The following is a 25,834-nucleotide window of genomic DNA, read 5'->3' as shown; positions in this document are numbered from 1 at the left end:
TCAGGCATTGGGAAGGGGATTCTCAGAGCAGAGGTAGAGTCCCCATTCCTGAAGGGATTTACAGAGGTGTGGATGAGGCACTTGGAGACGTGGGTTAGTGCTGGGCTTGGCAGTGCTGGGGGAGCAGTTGGACTCCGTGGTCTGAGAGGGCTTTTCCAATCTAAACAATTCCAGTGGGGCAGCAGCATCCAGCCCCCAGAGGTAGCTGCAGAGGGTCCCAATTCCCCTTGTTGGGGTCACCATCCCCCCCATGGCACAGGCCATCAGGGCAGGGCTGTTTCCCTGCTGCCAGGCCGGGCTCAGGCTTGTCAGGCATCTTCCCCACTCTGTTTTCCTGTATGGAGACAAATTTGTAGGGAGAAGCTGGAGTCAGTGGCCAGAGCAGCTGCTCTGTCAGGGGTTGTTATGACAGAGTGAGCCTCACAGCTGCTGCAAAATAAACGGGGTAGGGAGCGGGTCAGGGACTGCCTCAAAAATTAGGTCAGTGGCACGCTGGGCTCCTGGGAGGATGGGAGAGGAGCAGAGATGTTGGTTTGTTGGTTTGCTTGAGCTTTGCTCTTGGTGAGCCTGAAACTTCCACATCTTGCTGCAGAATGTTGGGTAAAGGGGCTTGGCTAACTCTGATGGGGAATAAAGGGTCTCTTCACAGCACAGATCTGGCAAATCTGGGGAGTGGAAAAAGAAAGCTGGAAAACAAAGATACTTCTTTTGCCACCCCAATGCCAGTGATACCCACCCGCCCCGTGACAGGCTTCAGAAACTGAGAAGCTGGCAGCTCAAATTAACTCTCTTTATCTCAGCATCGCTGATTGTCGCGCTGCCCTGGGCAGGTCCCATCCCGAGGGTCGGGAAGGAGCTCGGCAGCGCCCGGGAATTCGCTTCCCACGGGCTCCAGGCACCCTCTCGTGGTGAGCGCCCACGGAGGGGGCCGGGGGTGACCCTGAGGGGGCTCTGTCCGTGGCACAGCACCCAGAAACCCGCCAGCCCCCCAGGGAAACCATCCCGGAGCCGGGATCGATTTACCCACCCCAGCACAGCCCGGGTGTCCCCCTGGGGTCCCCCTGCCCTCCCCACCTGCCTTACAGAGGGAAGCGATAACGCGGACAGAGCACCTGGAGCTGGTTTCTCCCCCGGCTGGATCAACCTGCCCTTCTCCTTCTGACGCGTTTCCCCCTGAGAGGAGCTTGCAAAATAAATCAGCGCTCTGCATAAACAAAGCCCCGAGAGGTGCTGGTGAAAAAAAGGCAGCGCTCAGGAGCTTCACCAACGCAGCTTTTTCTATAAAAACAAACTCTGACGGTTTTCTGTCCCTCCAAAACCCCATGGCCCGGTGAAGGATTCTCCATCTGACCACCCAGTTTCCCCCTCCCACCACCTGGGAGCCAAATCTCAGCTGCTGAAAGGAGACCTTTGAATTAAAATCCCGGTGGTTTTTCTCGCACTGCCAGCGCTGTTTCCTTGTCCCGCAGGCTGGCACAGGGGTGGCTCGGGGCGCTGGGTGTCCCCAGGGTGCGCAGAGCGCTGTCACATCCCTCCCTCCGCAGCGTCCCCACCTGCGCTTCCTGCGGCTTTAAAGTTCCCTCGGCGCACAGAGCGAAAGAGGGAGGAGAAAGCGTTTCATCATCGCGCCCAGGGCCGGTTTATAAGGGCTCGGCGCTGCCGCGGCCGGGCGCACTCGCGGGCTCGCAGGGATCCGGCTCAGCCCGTGCGGGCCCAGAGCAGCCCCCAAACCCCGGGCTCCCGGGAAGCCCTCGCCATGGGAGTCCGCCCCGAGGTCGGCAAACCCCCGGCTGACATCCCCAAGAGCTCCGGCACCTGCTCCAGGAGTTTTTTCTGCAATATCAAGGTAAGGATGGGGCAGGGATGCTGGCGGGGAGGGAGGGGGGTCCCAGCTGTCCCCAGCCCACCCCAGGCACCCCCGTGAAACCAAGGGGGTTTGGCGATGCAGAATTTGAATTGCAGCTCCCGGGGCAGTCCCGGGGGGCTCTGTGAGTGATGCCCTGCTCGGCACGTGGGTGTTTCACCCCATGGAGCGGCTCTCCGTGAGCTTCCCCACGGCTCTGGTACACGGTGTGCTGCTGCTCGGGGAATGATTAACCACATCCTGGTGTGAGGAGAAAGCACTGCTTTCTTTCAGAATAACACGGGCTTGCTTTAAAAACTTACATGAGCAGAGCTTTTGAGTGACAGAAACAAAACTCGGTGGGTTTCCCGGTGCTGGCTGCCCCGTTCCTCACCTGGGCGCCGGTCCCTGCCTGAGCTCCAGGCTCCTGAGCTGGCTGCTGGTGTGAGGGCACACCGCTCACCCCAGCCTGTGCCACCTGTCCCATCCCGCTGCCCTCACACCACCCCTCACCTGCCTTTCCTCCCCTCCCGCTCTTTGCCCCGTGTTTGGATGCGCCCCGAGGCTGCTGCCCGTGCTGGTTCCTGTCCCCGGGATGTCCCTGGAAGGAAGGGGGGATTTCCATCCTCCCCTGGCAGCACCTCCTCGCACGGGCACCGAGTGCAGTTTTTGGGAATGGCTGCTGCCCGTGGATGTGCCCTGGGATGTGCCAGGGGTATGCCCTGGATGTGCCCTGGATGTGCCAGGGGCACCGCCGGGCAGGACCCTCCGTGCCGGGCTGTGCTTTCCCACCTCTGTGTCTGCTGTGTGCTGTGTCAGCTCTTCCCAGCCCTGGGTTTTCAGGATATGTGGCCGTGGAGAAGGTGTGGTGCTCGGGATGGGTTTGGGGTTTGTTTGCCAGCACCCTGCACGGAGCACGGTGCTGCCCCCCGGGCTGTGCTGGGGCTCTGTGGATGCTGTAGGGTACCACGGGGCTGGTGGCATGATCCCAGATGGTGCCTCCCACTCCTATACCCCTGAAGGTATTATATACCCCTGGACTATTCCAGCAGGTGACTTGATGACATTTTTTGGCTGTGGTCTCCAGGAGAAAGAGCTGGAGATTACCCTGGGCCACACTGATGTTCCTCTGGAAGGGACTGCTGATCTGTCCTCTGCTCTGCTGGAGGTGCAAAATTTGCCCCCAGCGCCCTCCAGGCTGCTGCAGTAACGACCCTGAGCTGGGGTGAGTAAAGTCACCCAAAACCAGAGCCCTTCTTGCAGTTCTTGCTCTGTTCTGGCAACTGGCAGCAAGCAAAAACAGCCTGGAGTGAATAAACATTGCCAAACCCTCTTGCAGGATGTCAAACTTTCAGATTAAAAAACAAAAGCCCCAACAAATAAGCGCTGCTCCATCTGTACACCCCACAGGCGGCCGCAGGGTGTGGGGTGTGGGTGCCCCAGGGCCAGGCTGGGTGCTCAGCACCCCACATGCCCCAGGGCACTTGGATGGGACCTTGTAGGGGCATCTGGCCAAGGGCAGGTGACTTGGGAGCGTCACTTTGCTTGTGGCAGCAAAACCATTGCCTGCAGGAAAGCTTTGAAACTGCTTTTTAAAGTTTTTACTTCAAAACTTGCAGTTTAGGGTTGTTTCTGGTTTAGAGAGTCAGCAGTCTGGCAGCGGCACTGTGCAGGCACGCGAAGGAACAGTTTGAGCTCTACCCAAACAAGCTCGTTGGCATCAGAGGGATGATGTGCTCCATCTGGGATGGTGGGCAGTCAGGACACCCATCCCACACAGAAATATTCCTGCTTTTAAGAAAAAAAATGTATAAATTGACAGGCAACAAGATCCCCCACCCTTTCCTGACCTATTCACTCTTCCTGTCCCGTGACATTTGCATTAAACACATATACATTAACAAAAGAACTGCTTCATGTCAGAAAGGATTGGCCTGGGGGCAGTGTCAGTTCCCTCAGCCTCTAAAAATGAGTAGGATGTCAAAGTGTCCCAGTGGAATTTCCACTGTGGGGAATTTCCAGTTTTGGGGAGTTTTGGAGCGAATGGTCATCAGAGGGCAAGGTGTGGCCAACATCTGGCTTTGAAAGGGTTTGTAGCTGTTATTTGTACAAGAAGCCACTTGGCTATGAATGATGGATTATAAAAAAGCCTCATCCAGCCCCAGATTTTATAGGAAGCTGTGGGCATCACCCTCCCCAGAACCATCAGACACAACATCCTCACACAGGCATTGCAGTTTCTGATGGGAACAGCATTTCCAACAACACAAAATTCCCTACTTTCAACAGGCCTGGAAGGACACAATTAAGACTTGGAAGAGTTAATCACTAAAGCTCATATTTAATCCCCAAAGCCCGTGTGACGGGATGATATCCAGGGTGTCTTTTGCAGTGCTGGGGCTGAAATAACAAATAATTTTTCCATCATCTCGCCCCTCCATGATGCCTGTGGCAGGGACCACCACCTCTTGCACCAGACCCCATCTCTCTCTGGGTGTTTTCCAGAACTGGAAAACTGAACCCATTGCCAGTGATGTTTGGAGGTGTGGGAACACAACGGTGCCAGGGATGGGCACCGGGGAGGGAGAAGGGTGGAGGAAAGGGGCAGTTTGGGGGATTCCATGGGATGGGGTTGGAGTCCTGGGGATGCAGGGGCGGCACAGCTGCACTTCAGGAAGCAATTCCCTGTGGGGATGTGGCCGTGGGCTCGGATAGGTGCGGTTCCTGGGGATGCAGGAACGGTGCAGCTGCACTTGAGGAAGCAATTCCCGGTGGATGTGGTGTGGCCGTGGGTTGGATAGGTGCGGTTCCAGCTGCTCTGGAGCCCGGTGTGACGGCTCCGCGTGGGGCTGCGGAGTCACTGCCGGTCACACGTGGGTCTGCGGCGCCGGGGCAGTGACACAGAGCGGGCTCGGTCCCTGCTGATAGCGCCGGGCTGAGCCTGCCCCGGCTGAGCCAGCCCCGCTCTGCCTCCGGGGCTGCCGAGCCCTCTGCCCGCTGCTCATCCCCCTGGAAAAGACACGGCACAGCGCAAAACTCCTGCAGGTGCTGTGAGGTTTTGCTGAGCTCTGAGCTCAGCCGCAAATCTGGAGCATTCCGTTTACCCCACAGCACTGGGGGAGATGGGGGTGATGGTGGGACTTTCAGGTGGGATATTGGGGAGAAATTCTTCACTGTGAGGGTGCTGAGGTTCTGCACAGGGTGTCCAAGAAGCTGTGGCTGCTCCTGGGTCCCTGGAAGTGCCCAAGGCCAGGTTGGACAGGGCTTGGAACAGCCTGGGACAGTGGAAGGTGTCCCTGCCCATGGCAGGGTGGAACAGGATGGGCTTCAAGCTCCCTTCCCACCCAAAACATCCCATGATTTCTCTGATCCCTCTGCTTGGACATTCACCAGAGCTCTCAGGGTTGTGCTGACTGGCACCAGGGTTTGGGGACTCACAGCTGTGCTGCTCAGCAAATGCAGCACGAGCCCAACCTTCAGCTGGACGCCAGCACCTGGTGGCACTGGGGACACCGAGAACCTCACAGCCTAAAGGACTGAAACAGGCCTGAAAGATGGAGAAAGTGCTTTTGATACCCACCCATGGCCAGGGACCCCACCAGCGTCCCCCAGTCCTGAGCCCCAGCCGTGTGATTTAAGCTCATCTTGGGCTTGATGATCTTGGAGGTCCTTTCCAGCCTTAATGAGGCTGTGATTCTATGTCCATTTTCTGCTCCCAGGCAACCACTGGAGAAGGATTATTTCACAGGAATTCTCTGTTTACAGAGCCTCAATTACTCTGGCTTCTTCGCCTTTACTGTCTCATTCGTGGTTTTGAGCTATTTTAATTGATTTTGGGATCCCCAGAAAGATGACAAGCAGGAGAGCTTTATAAATATCTTTTGATTTAGAGGAGCTGGACTGGTTTCAGCTGGAAGCTGGGGAGCACAGAGGAGCAGCGTGAAAGTGTTGTGAGCGCAGTCAGGGGGAGGCTTTTCTTTCCATGCCTGGCATGGAAAAGGAAACAGGAGGACAACAGAGAATTATTCTCACTTATGTCAGCTGGAGAGAGATTTAAAAGCCTTAGGAGAGGTTTAAATTGGGTTTGTACTGGGGCAAGGAGAGGGAGGGAGTGGAAGAAGGGTAGGAGAGGAGACAGCAGCTTCAGGAGGAGACTGTGGGCTCTCAGAGCGGGATAAGGCTTGAAAGCATCCTGGGGTGAAGGTGTTGGGAGCAGCGAGCAGAGCAGGGAGCTCTCACCTCCCTGGGGAGGCTGGATGTCTCCTGCAGAGGAAACGGAGCCTGGCCCTGGGGTCTGAGGTCCCCCCAGCAGCAGCTCAAGTTTTTTGTCCCTTCCTTCCAAGGGACCAAAGGAATTTGCTGAGGAGTGTGTTCTAGAAGCCTGGAGATGTACCAGTTGTGCTCTCATATCCTGTTGGAAAAGATTATTAATGGCTTTGTTTAGCCAGAACAGGAGATTTATCAAGGCACAGATCTGGAGGCAGCGTGGCTGTAGGTTTGGAGAGGGGAACACGGAAAGGAGAAAGTGATGGCTGATTAGAGGCATCGATTTAAGCAGGAAAATCAACGCAACTTTGCAGTTCTGGGCACTGTGATGAGTGTTTGTGGCAAAGACACCAGGAGGGTCCTCAGTGACAGGAGAAGAAGGACCAGGGTCTTCCAGCATTTGTGATGATGGTGCTGGGCTTGGATGGTCCAACACTATGCTCACATCTGCTTTTGGTGGGATCAGGCTCCAGAAGGGAAGAACCACCTGGGTCTCCACCAGCAGCACCAGCAGTGGGATGAGGAAAAAGATGGGTTGGAAAGTTCAGTGGGATCAAGGTCTAGGAGACCTGAGGCAAGGTAATTTTATGAGGGGCGAGGTGGTTGGGTGCCCAAACACAAGCAAGGAGTGGTCAGTGTAGATAAGATTATGGGAGCAGGACGGGAGAGGAGTGACGCTGATAGGGAGCACGAGGCCGGGCGGGCAGGAGCAGTGTTTGCACACACTTGTGGGTCAGGCACAGCACTGCCAGCCTGGACCTGCCCCAGGGAAACCCTCAGTGGCTCCTGATGGCCCACAATGAAAAGAGACCTTCAGGAAAGAATGAAGGAACACCAACCACCCAACCTGCCAGAGGGAGGAGAGGCTGAGGGATGCCCAGCATCCTATTTTGAGGGGGGTATTTTCTTGGGAAGCATCCCACACTGAGGGTTTGCCTCAGCAATTCTCTACAGCCAAAAACCTCCGTTCTGGGCAAAGCTGGGCTCACCCGGGCCTTGTGAAGGGATACAGTGCCAGGAAATCCCGTGTGCGGGTGTTTGTTGCAAAAAGAGCAAATATTGTCTTTGCGTGTGACAGCTGGGTGTGTAAAACATGTGTGGCTTGGCAGTAGACAGTCGTCATTCCAGCGCACTTCAGACAATCCCTGATCAGGTTACTTTATACATTATTTTATTATTTGCAATACAAATCACACTTGGAAGCCAAATTTTGCCATCGGGCCAGGCTCAGAGGTTCTGTGCCAAAGGATGGGCTCTGTGCAGGGTGTTTGGTTCCCTTTGTGGAAATGCTGTACTTTTCTTCATCCTTCATGGTGCTTCTTGGTCTACAAATCCAGGCAGCTGCCCATAGGAAAGTGATGCCACGGAGGGATGTATTTCCTCACTCTATTTAACCCTAACCCTACACTTTCCATATCCAGCTGATATATTTCTTTTGGGCTGGGTGTCCTCAGTTGTCCTACTGCTGGAGGATCTCCCAGTGTAGTAAGAGTTATCTCCCTACTCTAAAATAAACACTGTCTTCTCCCTATTAAAATTTTGGGGATATTCTTATTAATTCCTACAATTCCCCCTCCTTTTCCTTTTTTTTCTTTCGCAAGCTCAGGAGATTAAAGTGGAGGGAGACTCCAGAGGTAGGCAGCTTGGAGTCTTTTCCACCCTCATTATCTCCAACCAGGGCTGCCAAGGGGAAGACACTGAAAAATGAGGTGAGGGATGAATTTGAACAGGAACTGTGGAAGCACAGCAAGGAATTAACCCTTAACTCACTCCTCCAGCTGGAGGAATGGCCATGCCACGTGTAGCAGGTTCCTCCCAAACCTGTGGTCCTGCAGAGCAGAGTTAGGCTCCCACCTGGAAGAGCCTTATCCTGGCTCCTGGAGATCCTGAAGGCTCCACAGAGATGGTTCTATTCTATGAAATGAAACCTGAGTATTTGTTGGACACATCTCAGATGGAAGCCTAGGCTGGGATGGACTGAATCCTTGCCAGCTCTCACGGACGGACCAGTCCTCCCCCTTCTGTGCCATGGGGTGTGTTTCTCTTCCTTTGGAAAAAGCTCTGCCCTTTTGGGGAGATGCTGGTCCCACGAGCTGGGTGGGGGCAGCAGCCTGTGTCCCCCAGGAGTTTGCTTCCCTTCTGACTGCAGCTCCTTTTGGAAGGGAGTCAAGCGCCTTGTGCAAACAGCCTGGAGCCGGGATTGCTCCGAAAGAACCGCGGGGATTTTGGGGAGGTCCATCCGCGTGGGTGCTCGCCTTGGCCCTCCTGTGCTGCTCCCTGCCTGCCTGCCCTCCTTGCCTGCAGCTCCAGAAATGCTCCAGGCTCCCGTGGGAGCCTCTGCTCCGGAGGGTCAGTGCTCGGGAGTGCCCCCAGCTCCTCAGCCTCCCACCCTTTGCGTCAGCCAAACCTCCCGCCAGCGAGCCCGGCTCCTCCTGAAGAGCCCCTTCTTGTCATCGGGGAAGATGGATTAGGGCAGCTCCCTCCCCTCCTGGGGCAGCACAGCACATCTGGAGCAGCTGGAAGGGCCGGGACGGAGCTGGTTTCCGTGCACCGGCAGGTTGTGGGTGGTCAGGATGAGCGTGTGGGGATGGGAAGGCGTGGGAAGAGAGACAGGGATGGGAGAGGCAGGAGGATGGTGCCCCTCATGTCCACCAGCCTCAGGGGGTGCATGGACTCCTTGTGGGGAGCCCTCCAAGTAAGGCTCTCTCTCATATTTTTGCACTTGGAGCCTTCAAGGTTTGGGATGTCCTTATTATAATTAAAACTGAGTCTGCTGAATTCATGGGAATTCATCAGAATCCTCATCTCACCTCCAGACACTTGAAATGTGTCTGGGAAAGCCAGACTCCACTGCACAAGTCCTGGAGCAAAGGTTGTTTTGCCTTTCTCTGGCTGTTTGGGGTGGCAGGTTCTTCCCAAGAAGAAAAGTCACCCCTGCCCTTCCCCTCCCATTCCCAGCTCTGCACATCCCAGGGCTGAGGCTGCTGTGTGGTCTCAGGGTGGGCTCACATCCCACATCCCTGGAGCATCCAGGCTTTGCCGCCTTTCCGGTTCACCCTGCGGACACGAGCTGCGTTAGAAGGACCCACGGGCAGGGGGAAGCAGTCGCACCCCAAGGCTTTCCTCTCCCTTTGCTGGTGCTCTCCAGCTGCATTTCTCCCACCTCATCTTCCCTCCTGGCAGGCAGCCCCAGCTTGTTCCCAGGGATCCAGGGCTCTGTTTTGGCCATCCCAGGTTATCACCAAGGCATCTCAGGGCATCTCCGAGCAGCTCTGCCTTTTCCTCCCATGGCTTGTCCCTCTCCTCTCCTGCCGTGGTTCCCATGGTCCTTCCATGCCTCCAGCCCATCTCCTGCCACCCCCACCATTCTGGGGACCAAGGCTGCCTCTCCTTCTCGTCTCCCCCCCGTGCCAGCATCCCCTCTGTCCGTGACACTCTGTGTTCCCATCTGCCCTGGGGTCAGGCTGACATTTGCTGTGCTAAATTCAGCCTTGGTGATCCACCCTCTTCCCTCCCTGTTGGTAAACAGCTCTGCTTCCCTGGCTGGCGCCTGGCTGCAGGAGAGCTCTGTGTCCAGCTGCTCTGGGGCTCCCAGATTGCTGCTGTTCAACCAGCACTTCCTTGCTCCAGCGCCTTCTCTAGGGCCTGCCCAGAGCCACATGGACTCAAACTGATGTTCTCTGGCAACAAGATCCCCTCCCCAGATGCCATCCTCACCCCTCTGCTCCAGATCAGCCCAACGATGATTCCAAGCCAGGCCTGGGGAAGTGGTGGATCCGGCTTCCACCCACAGGGTTTTGTCCTGGGATGGGATTTCAAGTGTGGGAGCTGATGGTGGGAGGACGGAGAGGTCATTCATCTTCAAGAGTTTACTGGCAGATATTTCACTTCCACTTTGGCCCTGTCTGGGAGGATTTCCCACGTTACACCCCAAATTCCTGTTCTGCAGCTTTTTGTCGGGGCAAAGTCCCAGCTTGGGACTTTGTCCTCTCCTGGTCATTGCAATGGCAGTGCCAGCCTGATGCCAGCCTGATGCCAGCCTGATGCCAGCCTGTCTGCTCTCACCCCTCCCAGATGTGGCTGGGGACTCTGTGATGGCAGCCTGTGATCCTTCTTTCCTCATTTTGAGGTGTTTGTCTTTCTCCTTCATCTTCCCCATCGTCTCCAGGATTTTTTAAGCCTGCCCTCGCACTGCCAGGGCTCCATTTTCTCCTTCATCTCCATCCTCTTCTCTTTTTCTGTCTCTCCCATCCCTTATGCTTTTAGATTCCCAGCCAGGTCTGTTGGCTGGATCTCTCTTCCTTCACAGAAGAAGACTCCCAAGAAACCATTTTCTTGCCCATCTTCTACCCAAATTCTGCTACAATTGCTGGGGCTGGCCATGCATCATCCCCTGCTCCCTAAACACAACTCCACCCACTGATGGAATTTGCATCCTCCAAGCTGGTCTTTTTTGATTATTTTTTTTAATCATTTAATGGGTCAGGACTACTGGGTGCTACCGCCCTTCAGATAAATACTCATAAGGACTACTGCTGCTGTTCTGGCCAAGAACATCAGGAATTTGTCAGCCCTTTGATCCCCCATTCCATCATCTTGCACTTCCCGACATTATCATTGAGGGACACTCTTCCGGTATTCAGCAAATATTTGATTTCCTGTGAATTTAAATTAAAAGACCTTCCCCCATTTCGGTTTTTTTTTTTTTTTTTTTTTGGTTTTTTTTTTTTTTTTTTTGTTTGTTGGGATTTTCAAAAATTGATTTTGAAATGCTTTTGGCACCACATGGATGCGTTCCATTCCAAGAAAAATAAAGGAAAACTGTTCTGACTAAATATAGATCAAAAGGCACTTGTGAGCTGCCTCTTGCATGCCTGGCTGAGAGAGCTCTCCTCTCACAGCCCACCCAGGCTATTTCAGCCAGATTGCTCCCAAACTCTCTGTATTGCCTTCCTTGCCTCTGCTCACCTTGGCTCCTGGCTCGGCTCACTGCCCAGCTCAAGGGAAGATGCTAGGTTTGGAATCCTATTTTGGAATCTTCCAGTAGTGAGAAATACGCTGTGCATATTTCATCCTCTCCCTCTGGGGCTTTTAACGCCCTTTTTAAACTTTTTCTAGCACCACCCCTTGGAGCAGGTTCAGTTAATTGATTTTCCAGCTGAGTAATCGCAGGATGCTCCATGCCAGAGGTGCATTTGCCAGTGGCCAAAGCCAGCTGGAATACACTCATCAGGATGTGGTCACCAGCAGCAGGGCACTGTGGTCTCACATGGCCTCAAAGGGTGCATGGAGAGGCCCACATCAAACATCAGGGAAAATTCTTCCCTGAAAGAGTGGTTAATCATTGGAGCAGGCTGCCCAGGGAAGTGGTGGGGACACCATCCCTGGAAGTGTCCAAACAGCAAGTAGATGTGGCGCTTCTCAATAAGGTTTAGTTGGCATGGCAGTACCCCGTCAAAGGCCAGACCTGATGGCCTTGGAGGTCTTTCCCAGCCTTACTGAGTCTGTGATTCCCGCTGGGTCCTCACTGGGGTGGCTCTCTCTGTCTGCCCACAGGTGTTTGTGCTGTGCCATGGGCTCCTGCAGCTCTCCCAGCTCCTCTACAGCGCCAACTTCAAGAGCAGCCTCACCACCATCGAGAAGCGCTTCGGGCTCTCCAGCCTCTCCTCAGGCTTCATCTCCAGCTTGCACGAGGTAACTGGGACAGCAGCACCCAAAGGGTGGCCAGGATTTGGGGGGCACCTTCCCAAAACGGGGCTGCTTACAGCCAGGGCTTCCTCAGGCTCCGTGTGCTGGGACAGCAGCTGTGCTGTGCCCTGGGACACCTCCCCACACCTCATTCTGCTCTGCCACGTCCAGGGGGAATGGGGGGTCCTGTGGGGGTGGCCCTTGGACAAGAGGAGACTTACACTGGATGGAATTCCAGAATGGTTTGGGTTGAAAAGGATCTTAAAGTTCGTCCCATCTCATTGCACCCCCTGCCATGGGCAGGGACATCTTCCACTAGCCCAGGTGGCTCCAAACGCCATCTAACCCTGCCTTGGACACTTCCAGGGATCCAAAGGCAGCCACAGCTTCTCTGGGCAACCTCTGCCAGGCCCTCCCCACCCTCACAGGGAAGAATTCCTTCCCAATATCCCACCTAACCCTGCCCTGGGGCAGTTTAAGGCATATTGCTGAGCTGGCTGAGGATTTTCTCACAAACACTTTCTTATCAAGAAATCCCTTGGAATAAGTTTCCTCCTTCACGTTTCCAGGAATTCTGTTCTTCCTAGCAGCTCTTTGAGGCCTGGGAAATGACAGGAAAAGATCTGCTGGCAGGGAGGTTTTTGCTGGCACCAAGTGGCAGCACACTTGCCCATGAGCTCCCTGGTGAGCACAGGGGATGCTCCATCAAGAATCTGGACACTGGGAATCTTCCTGGATCCCTGGGCAAGCGGATGCCCCAGTCTTACCTCAACCAGCATGAACATTTGGGATTAAAAAGATGTCTCAGGGCCCACCGAGACTTCCTGCTGTCTGTGACTGTGTGAGGTGCCCTGCCTGTCCAGGACAACAATCTTAGTGCGTTAGTGCCTACAGCAATTCCAAGAACAAAACCCACAGAGAGACAAACAAGGGAGCCCACACAAACATAAATACAGAGTTTTCTTAGCCATACATAGAATCACGGAGTGGTTTGTGCTGGAAGGGACCTTTAAAGGCCATCTTGCTCAACTCCCTGCAATGAGCAGGGACAGCTTCAACATGCCAGAGCTAAAATGATGTTTAGGTTGTCCTGTTAAAGCCCTTGTAATGGGAATTTTGTGGTGTTCACCCACTTGCCTGAGCAAGCTGTGTGGTTTCATGCCTTTCTAGTTGATGCTGTCTGCAGTTGCAAATGCCCAGGGTCATAAATATTTGCAGTGAGCTGGACTTTGTAGCAGAGCTCATGTCTGTTTGAGTCACAGGAGTGGAGGCAATGTGTTTCATTCCTTGCTGGTTTTGGAGGAATTGTCAGTTTATGCCACTTCAGTCAATCTCTTCTGCCAGGGAACAAGGGACAGGACAAGAGGAAATTACTTCAAGCTGGGCCAGGGGGGGTTTAGTTTGTGTATGAGAGAAAATTTCCTCCCAGAAAGGGCTGCCCAGCCCTGGCACAGCTGCCCAGGGCAGTGGTGGAGTCCCCATCCTTGGAGGGGTTAAACAGACCTGTGGATGTGGCACGGGGAGACATGGGCACGTGGGGATGCTCCTGCTCCTGTGAGGGCCAAACCCCTCCTGATGAGAGCCCTGCCCACCCCCCAGACACAGCCATAGGGCCTGGATGTCCCCTTTCTGTGAAAGAAGAATAATAAAGCACTGGAATGCTCTTCCCAGGGAGGTGGCAGAATCACCATCTGTGGATGTGTTTAAAGACTGGACATGGCACTTGTTGACATGGTCTGGTTGAGGTGTTAGGGCACAGGTTGGACTCGATTCTCAGAGTTTAGTTGTTAATTGCAGCCTGAGATGTGCAGAATGTCTCTGTTTCAGCCCGTGTGTCCAAAGAACCAGTCAGAGCTCTTCAGTTTTCGGTCTTGAAGTTGTTTATTAATTCTTATTTATAAAATTCTTATTTATAAATGTTTATTTTCTTTCTGCCCAGCTGAGGTCTGCTCAGCAGGGCAGCCACAGGCACTGTGACTGCCCCCAGGGCAGTGTTGTCATTTTATACTACAAACTACCTATAACATATTTACACTTAATTCCCAATACCTATCACCTATGTTAGAGAGTGCACTTCTATTCTAAACCAATTCCAAGGTGCCAACATCACAGCAAAATATTGAGACCAAGAAGAAGAAGAAGAAGAAGAAAGGCTGGACATGCCCAAGTTCCTCCATCTTGTCCCCAAAACCGCCATTCCAAAAATCCCAAAATCTACATTTTCACCCTGTGATAATTTTATTATTATACTATCCTAGCTTCTATGACTTTCAGGTCCTCATGCAAAGCTGGTAACTTGCTCTAGGGGTCATAATCAAACCCACAGGTGTTCTGGGCTGCGTGCCAGGGTCTCTGAGCCCCCCCGGCAGGGTCCTTGGCAGCTCTGGACACCCAGAGGGATGCGCTGAGTTCTGGCACTCGATGATCTTAGAGGTCTCTCCCAGCGCCATCACTCTGTGATTCTGCGTGGATTCTCACACTCCCCCCCGTTCTCTGTGCCTGTTCCAGATTGGCAACGTGGTGCTCATCATCTTCGTCAGCTACTTCGGCAGCCGCGTGCACCGCCCGCGCGTCATCGGCCTGGGCGGGCTGCTGCTGGCGCTGGGCGCCTTCCTGGTCACCCTGCCGCACTTCCTCTCGGGCCCCTACGAGTACACTGCCCTCAGCACGGGTGAGTGACACCGCCTGGGCCCCCACACACCCACACCAGCCGCTCCACAGGGGTGATGTGTGACTGCGCCCCAAAACAAGGGGGTGTTTCCAGGGCACACGTGATTCAAACGGAGCCTTAAGGTGGGAAGTTGCTGGTCAAACGTGACATGATTATAGCTTTGGAACCCCTTCTGAATGCCAAAATTGCATGTGGGGTTTCTTCTGCCTCTCCTGCACGTGTTATTCCAGCTGTTGTTACAGAATCACGGAATGGCTTGAGTTTGAAGGGACCTTAAACCCATCTCATTCCACCCCGTGCCATGAGCAGGGACACCTTCCACTGTCCCAGGTGGCTCCAAGACTGTCTTTGAACACTTGCAGGGATGGGGCAGCCACAGTTTCTCTGAGACAGTAGGTTTAGATTAAATATTAGGGAGAAATTCTTCTCTGTGAGGGCGGCAAGGCCCTGGCACAGGGTGCCCAGAGCAGCTGTGGCTGCCCCTGGATCCCTGAAGTGTCCAAGGCCAGGTTGGACAGGGCTTGGAGCAGCCTGGGACAGTGGGAGGTGTCCCTGCCCATGGCAGGGGGTGGAATGAGATGGGTTTAAGGTCCTTTCCAACCCAAACCATTCTGGAATTCTGTGATAGCAAAGCTCCCCTGTCCCCATGCTCTGCTCTGCCCAGGATCCTGATCTGATCCAGCCCAAAGAAGGCTGCTGCTTTCACTGGGAAGGCTTTGGGAACAAGCTCATGTGAACAATGACAGCTCACTTTTCCATGCAGAATGGAAATGACCCAAAAGTTCTGCGCAGAACACAATTCTTGCAGAGCACCTTTGCTAAACTGAACAGGATTAGAGGATGGACTGCAAAAACAGATGGACAGGGCAGAGATATTGACATTATGAGGACTGCCTGATGGAAAAGAACACATTCGGTCTGTGAACACCTCTTGAGGATACTTCAGTCCTGGCTGGAATTTCCATGGAGCGGGGTGAAGACCTCCAGTGTCTGGGCTGTATGAAGAAGAAAGGCCCATGTTTTGGAAGGAGCTGGGCCAGTCCTGAGCCATGGGGGCAGCAGGGATTCAGGGCAGGGTGTCCTGCTTAGGGCAGCCAGGTGACCCCAGAGGGCATCACTCGCTGCTCCTGCCTGGGTACCACAAGGGAGCAGAGACCAGAGACAGCAAAAACCAGCCATGGGTCAGCTCTGCCCTCGTCAAACCCAGAGCACCCTCACTCCATGGCATGGAACTCTTTAAAAGTGTGATTCAAATCATAGTCTGCTTGTTTGCTGACCTCATATAATACTCCAAAGGAAGTACAGGGTGATGAGAACTGCTGAATAAAATGAGCAATCCATCCAAAATCCAGGAGTTTGTGCCTACTCAGTGACTTTGGGAGATTCCTGCTATTTGGGGATTTAGTGTGGGAGGAGGCAGGGGATACAGTACCCAGTGTTGAAACGCTCATTTTTTCCCCCTTCCAGGTAACAAAAGCCAGGGGCAGGATGAGCTGTGCTATGCAGAGAGCAGATTTGTGTGCTCAAACAGCACCAAGGACCCTGAGAAGGAGGCCAGCAGCGTGTGGGCCATGATGGTCATTGCCCAGCTGCTGGCCGGGATCGGCACCGTGCCCATCCAGCCCTTTGGGATATCCTACGTGGACGACTTTGCAGACTCCAACAATTCCCCACTCTATGTTGGTAAGTGGGAACATTTCTGTGCATTATTTTGTTTCGCAGAATCCCAGGGTGGTTTGGGTGGGAAGGGACCTGAAAGCTCATCCAGGTTCACCTGGGCAGGGACCTTCCACTATCCCAGGTTGCTCCAAGGTCCAGCGTCCTTGTCTCCCCTCTGCAGTGAGGGATCACTGTCCAATGAATTGTCCCACTGATCCCTTAGAATTCCCAAATCTGCAAGGAAAACAAAGAGGACTAAAGGAACCTGAAGGGGAAGGAAAGAGGGACTGGTGTGTTGTTAATAATACAGGTGCTATGGGAATGTCTGTCAGGGTGAATGGCTCCAGGGTTGCCTCAATGTAGCAGAAATTCCATCTCCCCAAGTCCCATTTCATTTTATGTCCAATGCAGCTCAAGCTCACTGCCTTCTTTTAAACATCTTGAGAAAGTTGTGTAAAGAGTTTCTCTCAAGGAGGGAACTTGGATCCTGTCATTGCAAACAAATGAAAGGAAAATATTCTGACCTCATGGGTTATCTATTTTGGAATGTGAGGGTTCAGCTACACCCAGGGTGGTCTGGTGGCCTTTCTGCCCTCAGAATCTTTCACCTCTCCTGACATTTGAACCAAAATATTTTTCCTTTAATCTGAGGATTAGTATGTGTTTTTTCCCTTGGCATCTTAGAGGACACGAAGGTCTCAATCACCTGGATGTTAGTGCCCTGCTGCTCCCTGGGGCTCATGAATATCATGGATATTAATGATGTAGCTGACAACTTGTATTGTGTCAGCAAAGCCTTGATGGCAGTAGAGCAGAGGGAATTTGTCCACAGGCAGCTGCCTGCGCCCTCTGTTCTGTCAGACAAACACCACCTTCAGTGTTAGGGCAGTGGGGACCTTCTCACTGTGATGAAGGGTGCTTTCTCCCCTCTGTGTGTTGTGCCACCATTCCTGCATTTCCTGGGAAGACAGAAGCCACATCCGCATGGGAACTACAATTCCCTGCTCACAGGGGCTCTCTGTGCTCACTTTTCCCAGCCATCCTCTTTGCCATTGCTGTGTTTGGCCCTGCCTTTGGATACCTGCTGGGCTCCGTGGTGCTGCGGCTCTTCGTGGACATCGGGAGGGTTCACACTGGTGAGTGTTGCTCGGGTAGCACAGAGGGTCCCAAACACCCTCTGTGGGCCACAAGGCCACTCTGAGATGAAAGGTGACAGAAGCCACCAGCCCTGTGACACATGAAACCCACTGCCCTGGAAAGACCCGACCTGGAAAAGTCATACTGGGTTCTGTCACCTCATAAGATACGGGTGGTCCTGACACCACCACTGAAGCAGAGCTCAGGGCAGGGACATTCCAATAGCCAACCCATGGTGCTGCACTGGAGGTCATGGCTGGGTCTGCCTGCTGCCACCACACTGAGGAGGTGTCCCACAACCCTGGCGTGATGGTGGAGAGGAGCAGGGAAACCTGAGGAATCCAGGGATGGAGAAGAGAACCAGAGAGCAAGCACTGCCCTATGGATACACAGAGAACTTGGGTGTACTCATCATCCTCCTCCTCAGCACATGCAGAGCAAGGGGCTGAGCTGACGCCACCACAGGGACAATTTGCTTTATCCATGGCATGTGCTTATTATTTCTGGTAACTTAATCACTAAAGAATTCACCCCAGCTCCATCATTAACGTGGCTTTTCCTGTGTTTCCTTAGAGAGATCAGAGCCTGCCTGACATTTTTGTCCGGTGCCTGATAAGAATAATAAATGAACGTGGGCAGGAAATGCCAAACAGCCTTGGCCCCCTCCCCGCGGCGGCAGACGGATTTAGCAGCCTCTCCTGGTCGCTCCATGATGACATCCAGGCTCCAGAGTGGAGTGCTCCTGTTTGGGGAAGTGGGCTGATTGTTCCACAGGGGTGTGGGCTCCTCTCCTGTCACACCCTGGCACGGAGCTCTCATCCCAAGCTGGCCGTGGCTCCATCCTGGCCGTGGGCAGCTGTGTCCCCAAGGCAGGCCAGGCAATCTGTCAGACCTCTCTAGAGCATCCCTTGGCCCAGCCAAAGGATGTGTGTGCTGGAGACACAGAGGCTCTCACCTTCTCCTCCTTTTTCCGGAGAAGGCGCCCAGAGTTTGGTGCACTCGGAAACCGGGAGCTTCTGCCAGCACAGGGCCTTCCCTCGGTCCTGTGAGCAGAAAGTGACCCAGTCTGGAACAATGGGACAGCAACTTTTTCCAGCAAAGCAGCACAGCCTTTCCCAGTCCCTGTCTTGGCTCAGCAGCCCTGTCAGCAGCATGGTCCAACCCACTGTGCTCTCCGGGCAGAGGATGGAGTCAGGCCCCCATAATCTCTGCCTCACTGGTTGGCTCAGGGGTTAGAGCTGAACCTGTGCCACCAGTGTGCTCCCATGCTGACTAAATCCATCCTGCACTCACCTGGGAGGCTTGGTACAGCTGGCATGAGTGGCAGTGGTTGTTTCCCTAGCCAGGGAAAACGCAGATCAAACACAACCAGGGCCGGTCTCGCTGCCAGCACTGGAGGGAGCTCCCACCTCCATCCATTTCTCTTACATGCCAGTGCAGAGACCCTTGGGTTGTGCCCACAGTGACTCTGCATGCTCCACCAGCCCATATTCCCACGGAGCTGTGTCCCTGTCACCCCACGATCTCTCACAGTGTCCCTGTGTGTTGCACTGACAGTGGAGCTGACGCCGAGCGACCAGCGCTGGATCGGAGCCTGGTGGCTGGGGCTGCTCATCTCCTCGGGCTGCCTGGTGCTCACCTCCATCCCCTACTTCTTCTTCCCTCGGTGCATGCTGAAAGGAGAGGTGAGACCTCATCTCCAGAGCCAGGGATGTGCTCAGGGAGGGAAGACCTGTCCCCAGAGGAGAGCGGTGGGAGGGAGGAAGGCAATCCAGCAACCCTTTCCCATTAAAACAAATTGTAAAAAGTGGAAAATAATTCATGTGTATAATTTTGGTGGTTTCAAACCCAAACCCCGCCAGTTTTGTTACAAAATAATTTGGCTCTGTTTTGAAATTGTTTACTCATTGATTCTTTAAAGGTAAAATCAAACCCCAAATATTTCACAGTTATGGCTAAAGGGCTCCCCAGATTTGAGCTGAACTATCTCTAACGTTCATTTTCAGACTTTTTGCAGAGTTAAAGGGGAGGTGTTTTGTCAGGGTTCAGGGGAGGAAAGATTTCCAAGCTCTTAAAACCTCCCAACAGCAAGCTGTTGTCTTGTTGCTCTGCTCAGGGCCTGCAGTGATCTTTGAGATAATTCACCCCTTTAATTATAGAATCCTGGAATGGTTTGAGTTGGAAGGACCTTGAAGCTCATCCTGCCATGGGCAGGGACACCTTCCACTAGGCCTGGTTGTTCCAAGTCCCATCCAACCTGGCCTTGGACACTTCCAGGGATGGGACAGGCACAGCTTCTCTGGATACCCTGTGCCAGGGCCTCACCACTGCAAGAATTTGTCCCCAAATATCCCATCTCACCCTAATGGCAGTGTGAAGCCATTCCCCCTTGTCCTATCACTCCAGGCCCTTGTCCCAAGTCCCTCTCCAATTCTCTTGGAGCCCCTTTAGGCTGAGGGCTCTCCCCAGAGCCTTCTCTTCTCCAGGAGAACACTCCCAGCTCTCCCAGCCTGGAGAAATGCTCAGGGCACATGGGATGTGGCTTTGCTGTAATTGCCAGGCTTGGCTGGGGGTCACAGGCCCCTGGGACAGCCCCTGGCCCTGCAGAGCCTCCCTGTGCCAGGACAGTGCCAGCCCTGTCAGCACAGGCTGCTCCTCTCTCCCTGCAGGAGCGGAACACGGAGGCCGGCATGCTCAGGAAGATGGAGACAGGAGCTGCCCAGGACACCTCCCTGCTGGAATTCATCAAAAGTAAACTCCTGGGGGGTCCAGGAGAGGGTGGATGGGGATCCTGGGCTGTGCTGGGCCAAGTGGGGTGGGTGGGGGGGTGGGTGGGGACCCCCACTCCGGCAGGTTCACACCAAGGGGGTTTGCTGGGAGTCCAGCACTCTGTGTGGATCAGCTCCAGCACCACAAGGGAGAAAGGACCAGGGGAAGGTGGGCACAGCCTCCCTTTGTGGGGCCTCAATTGTTTCAAATTTTGCACTGAGGACCTTAAAGCGGTAGGAGTGTGCCAGAAAAGGGTCTCTGGGAGGTCTCCAGGGGTGGGCACGGGGCTGCTGGCGCCACCAGCTCCTTGACGAGGTCACCCACTGCAGCTGACGCTGTTTATGTGGAGCCAAAACAGGCTTGAGAGGGATGTCACTGCTGAGGCACCAGATTAATGACTCTTTTAGCTGCAGGAGGATTTCTTCCCAGATAAAGCCCCTCCCTCCTTGCCTCTTCCTCCACTGCAGTCACATCCTGGAGCTGTCAGCTCCCTCTTCTTTATTTGGGCTTTAATGGATGCTGGCTCTCCACCACTCTCGGCTAATTAGAAAGCTCATAAGAGACCAAATAAACAGAGCTGCTCCCAGGGTCCATCTGCCTCTGTTGATGGGGCCAGAGGACACAATGTCCCATCACTGGTGCTGCCAGCTGCTGGGACACATTAGGGTGTCTCCCCTCCTGCTTTCCCATGCCCGCAGACATCCCCAGCAGATCAACATCATCATCCCACAGACATCCTTACTGGGAACAGGCTAAGGGTGGAGGTTTACTCCCAGTACAAATAGCTAAAATACATTTTTCCTACGTTTCCCCTGTAGGATTCCCAAAGATCTTCATCAGGCTGCTGCTCAACCCCCTCTTCATCCTCCTGGTGCTGGCTCAGTGCAGCTTCTCCTCCGTCATTGCGGGTCTGGCCACCTTCCTCAACAAATTCCTGGAGAAGCAGTATGGTGCCTCCCCCTCCCAGGCCAACTTCCTCATAGGTGAGCATGGATGGAGGCAAAAATATCCATCAGCAGGGACCCAACTGCCCATATTCCCAGGCTTTTTAAATTCTGGAGAAGAAGTGAGTGAAAGTTCATTTTTGGATGAGGGTTTCACTTTGGGGTAGTTGGTGACTTTCCTGAAGTTCCCCACTGCCTGTCTTGGACAAGAGTTGGATCTGTGTGTTCTCCAACTCCTGTGGGGCCCAGAGAGCTGTGCCCTGCCCATGGAGGGGATCTGGGCAGGCAGGGCCCCCCTGAAGGCTCCATCCCTCTGCAGGAGCCGTGAACCTGCCGGCAGCAGCGCTGGGGATGCTGCTGGGCGGGATCGTCATGAAGCGCTTCTCCTTCTCCCTGCGCGCCATCCCGCGCTTCGCCGTCGTGGTGCTCGTCTTCTCCATCCTCATCTGCCTGCCCATCTTCTTCATGGGCTGCTCCACAGGGCACATCGAGGGCATCTACCACCCCAGGTAATGCAGGGGCTGCTCCCAGATCCTCCTTTCTCCAGCTCTTACTCGTGGGGAGGGACGCATGCAGGTGGAGAGGAAGAAGACATCACCACGATGCTTCTTGCTCCTTGATCCCCACTGCATGGAGAGGAGATCTGGGTGCTCCGGAGCCCAGAGAGCTTGGGAGGGTGTTTATCCATGATTTTCTAGGCCAAAAAAGCAGGGTGTAATTTTTCACTCTGGATTTTTAGGGGAAAATTAGTAACATCGTGTCCACATCGCTTCGCACGCTCCCAGTGTTCCAGCTGGACATTGTCTTTCTCCTCACCTCAGTGGATATTTTTGGCTCTTACCATGACTTCCTAAGATAAAAATGACATTTGTGTACGAGCAGGGCTTGATGTCAAGTGCATTGAGCTCATTTCCCAGCGCACTGCCAGCAAGGAAGAGATTTCTGATGCCATCTTCCCACAGGGGGTGGAGCAGCCCCATCCCACCCTGCCCAAGGGCAGCTCCCCAGTGCCACATTCCTGCAGGACTCAGACTCCAGCAGATGCACTCCTTGGGGGACTGAGGGAAGACAGGGCAGATTTGGGTTTGTCCTCTTCACTTCCACAGCCATCAGGCCTGTTTGGGAACGTGCCCACTTTCAGTTTGTGTCCATGTGGTGTTTCCAGCTGTGGCTGTTCACACATCTGTTTGTGCAGCTCTGGATGGAGCCCAGGTCCATTTCTACAGGCTGAGATTAATTTCCAGCTTAGAAAAAAAAAGAGAAAAGAAGTGTGTCAGTACTTGTTTGTAGACATAACATAATTCCTGTGACATTCACTGCACGCTTCCAGAGGTACCTGCAGGGATCAGGGGCTGGCAGAAGGCCAGGCTGCTGCTGGCAGTGTCCCAGCCCAAACAGGAACAGGAAAACTGCTCAACTAGTAGAAGGGATTTTTATTTTTTTCTTAATTCCCCCTGTCCTACTTCTTAACTTTTTACCAATTTCTCCCCGTTCCTTTCTGGCAGTACACCCAATTCCCAGCAGCAGGTTAAGGCACGGGTTGGGTGTCAGTGCTCTAAGCAGATCTTCCACCCCGTGTGCTGGAAAAACACCACGGAATACATCTCCCCCTGCTTCGCTGGCTGCACCAACAGCACCACCAACCCCTCCAACCCCAGGCAAAAGGTGAGTGAAGCAAGTGGGTAGCAAAGCAGCCTTGCTGGGAATAGTGGAGTGATACTGCAGGAGCCCAACAAATGCAACAAGGGGGTGGAACCTTTCCCACAAGGTGTGCTGAGCCCTGGGAAGGTGCCCTGGAGAATTGCTGTAAGGCCCAGGAACCTGCTTGGAGGAACAGGGATGGTGGCAAATCCCATTACAGGATACCATGGCTGTGCCTTAAAACTGGAGCTGGTGCTCTTATGGGTGTCCTGCACAGGGATGTGGGATGATTTATCCCAAGAAGGCTGCTGCTGGAGCTGGGAGTCTGACGTCTGTTTTGTTCCAAACGCTTCCAACAGATCTACCACAACTGTTCCCTGAATGGGAATGAGCTGTTCTCCACCTACACGGGCTCTTGTCCAGTCAGCTGCTCCCACATGCTCCTTCCTGCCATATTCCTCATCTCCTTTGCTGCCCTGGTCGCCTGCCTGTCCCACAACCCCCTGTACATGATGGTGTTACGGTGAGTGGTGTGCGGGGCCCTCAGTCCCAGGGGGGAGCCGATGTGATGGTTCCCCATGTTGGGATCAATGGGATGCCATAAATGTGCAACCAGCCCAAGTCTTGGCCAAGTCCAGGGCCAGCAGCTCTGTCTCTGTCTCTCTGGGAGCCTCTCAGGAACCACGACACGGCTGGCAGCAGGGAGACACTCTCCCATGCCCTGAGGGTACTGAGGGTACCTAGGCTGGTCACCTTTGCGGCAGAAGAGACACCAGAGACATTGGTATTGATAAAGGGCTGACTCTTAGCAGGGGTTAATCCAAAGTTTTGTTCTAGGAGTCCCAAAGGAGCTCCTGCACTTCAGGAGGCTCCTGCTGAGAGCCCCGGGAGATGTGCCAAGGTTACATTTAAAGGGAGGTGGAAACTGAAAGTAGAGAACATTTACTAACCAATAAGTGACCCTGAGGGATGGGTATTGGGGGATGGACATTTAGGAAAGCATATGGGGCAAGGCTTGGGGGGCTGACCCCTGGCCTCTGGCTGATCACTCGACATCCTGGACCGAAGCTTCTAGATGGAGGGATGGGATGCTGAGTGATTGACAGAGAGCCAGGGTGGGATTTGGGGATGATCTCAGCAAAGGAAAGGGATTACACAGGTAAAGGGAGGGGATACAAAATGGGGTAAACCATTTGGGAAAAATGCGGGGATACAAAACCAAAACTATTACAAAGTATATCAAAGTATAAAAACACACTACAACAGACTTCCTGTGGCTTCTCCCCTGCAGGGTGGTGAACCAGGATGAGAAGTCGTTCGCCATCGGAGTCCAGTTCTTGCTGATGAGACTGCTGGGTGAGTGCTCATCCCTGAATGAGGCTGTGGGGCTGCTGGAGCCGCAGGAGGCACCGAGCCTCCTCGGGATCAGCGCTGACTCCATCCTCTCTCCCCGCCAGCCTGGCTGCCGGCCCCGGCCATGTTCGGAGCCCTCATCGACTCCTCCTGCATCTACTGGCAGCAGCAGCAGTGCGCCCCGGGCCGCTTCTGCGCCTACTACAACAACGATTTCCTCCGAAACAGGTACGCTGTGTGTGCCCTGCCCTCCCCGGGCCCGGCTGGAAGTGCCAGCTGCGGATGTGACATGTCCCCGCTCTTCTCCCGGCAGATACCTGGGGCTGCAGGTGGGCTACAAGGTGGTGGGCACCGTGCTGCTGGCGCTCATCAGCTGGAAGGTGAAGAGGAGCAAGGAGTACAACGTGCAGGAGAAGGCGGCGGGGCTGGTGTAGCCGCCGAGGACTGACTCGCACCCCATCACACGCTGCCACTACTTTATCTTGTTTGGGTTCGTTTTACTCCACACGGGAGCGACTCCTCCCGCAGCCCAGGGATGCTCCGGGCCAGCACGGCATCTGCCGGGGTCCCCAGCCTGTCACCCCGGGCAGGGACAGCCCCGGCCCGCCGGAGCAGGAGGCAGAGGGGGCTGGAACAGCCGGACCCGCATTAGCGCCTGCTGCGGGCCATGGTGCCGCTCCGGTGTGACATTCCCGGCCGCGACAGGAGCAGGGGAGGTGGCTGCCAGCCTGGTGTCCCCGCAGAGGCCAGCAGGGACACAGCACACGTGTTGGGACAAGACAGCACAAGGGGTTTATTGCAGAACATCTGGGGTTTGTTGCTCTTTTTATTTTTTAAATAAAGGTCACTTTTCCAACCGTGGTGAGCTCTTGGGCTCCCCACCAGCAGCAAGGCAAGCCCTGGGGATGCTGCAGGTCACAGCCTGGCCATGCTGAGCACATTGCAGCTGGGAAAGGGGAAAAAATGATGGCAGATGGGGTTGAGGGCTGGTAGGGGTTACACAGAGCTCGGGGCAGCTGAGGAGCCCTGCCCACATCTCCCTGATAGGCACAGCACAAGGTTTTACCTGAGCTTCTCATCCCCATGGGTTTGTTGGCACAGATCAGTCCTGGTATTCAGCTGCCCAAGCTGGTGGCTGAGAGGAGGGACCATGAACGAAGAAATGCCTGGCAATTGAAGTTTCATTCCATCTCCCTCACAGCAAGAGCCTGGGGTCCTTCTCACCCTTCACTGCATTGCTCTTTGGGTTGTTTCACACCCCTCAGGGGGGTTTTGGTTGGTTCTGTTAGTCCACACTCTGATGGAACCCCATACCATGTTCCAGTACACAGACCACAACTACTCCAGCATTTTAAGGTAGTATTTTAACTGCAGCTTTGCCTATTCTAACTATTATTAATGATCTTTACTATTATTATTGATCAGATTGTCAGCTCCTGGCTTCCTTCTGATCCATCTCTGCCTGACACAGCACAGCCTTAGGCTTCACATCAAGTTCAACCCACGGCCTAACAAGTCCAGCTACTTAGGTCAAGCACTGAGCTACTTCAAAATCCTGAAATTTTTTCAGTGCAGTGGGTTCTGGGTAGGGAACAGTGGGTTTGGGGTGTTTTTTCAGGGGTTTTACGGGTTTAATGTACTCAGGCCCTGCTGTCCTTACCTGCTGTCCCCGTGGTTGTGGCCCTGCTGCATCCATGTTTATGAAGGAAGTCGAGGGAAAAGGAAGGACAAGAGCAGACCTGCCCTGGATTTGCTCTGGATCACCAAAGCCCTCACAAAAAAGAGCTCTCTCCATGTTAACCCTGCTCCTTTTCCACCTCTACCTAGCAGATTTACCCTGAACACCCACCTGACCTTCTGTAA

General features: G+C 54.1%; 1 protein-coding gene across 1 annotated transcript; it reads left to right on the top strand.

The window, feature by feature from the left end:
* Positions 1-1,685: 1,685 nt before the first annotated feature.
* SLCO2A1 (solute carrier organic anion transporter family member 2A1) lies at positions 1,686-24,827 on the top strand. Its single transcript, XM_063166643.1, has 14 exons — positions 1,686-1,846; positions 11,666-11,803; positions 14,306-14,468; positions 15,936-16,151; positions 17,165-17,263; positions 18,822-18,949; positions 19,934-20,015; positions 20,852-21,016; positions 21,297-21,486; positions 22,483-22,642; positions 22,978-23,141; positions 23,910-23,974; positions 24,076-24,199; positions 24,285-24,827. The coding sequence occupies exons 1-14, from the start codon at positions 1,757-1,759 to the stop codon at positions 24,403-24,405; spliced, it is 1,905 nt and encodes a 634-aa protein (XP_063022713.1). The 5' UTR covers positions 1,686-1,756; the 3' UTR covers positions 24,406-24,827.
* The last annotated feature ends 1,007 nt before the right edge of the window (positions 24,828-25,834 follow it).

This window comes from Melospiza melodia, chromosome 12, assembly GCF_035770615.1.
Source record: "Melospiza melodia melodia isolate bMelMel2 chromosome 12, bMelMel2.pri, whole genome shotgun sequence".
Classification (NCBI taxonomy): domain Eukaryota; kingdom Metazoa; phylum Chordata; class Aves; order Passeriformes; family Passerellidae; genus Melospiza; species Melospiza melodia.
This window is presented reverse-complemented; position numbering and strand designations above follow the sequence as displayed.

Bases quoted from the DNA above. Each gene is read 5' to 3' on its own strand.
- SLCO2A1 (XM_063166643.1), top strand. From the start codon at position 1,757: ATGGGAGTCCGCCCCGAGGTCGGCAAACCCCCGGCTGACATCCCCAAG. The intron at 1,847-11,665 runs GTAAGGATGGGG...GTCTGCCCACAG, and splicing joins GTTTTTTCTGCAATATCAAG to GTGTTTGTGCTGTGCCATGG. The intron at 23,975-24,075 runs GTGAGTGCTCAT...TCTCCCCGCCAG, and splicing joins CTTGCTGATGAGACTGCTGG to CCTGGCTGCCGGCCCCGGCC.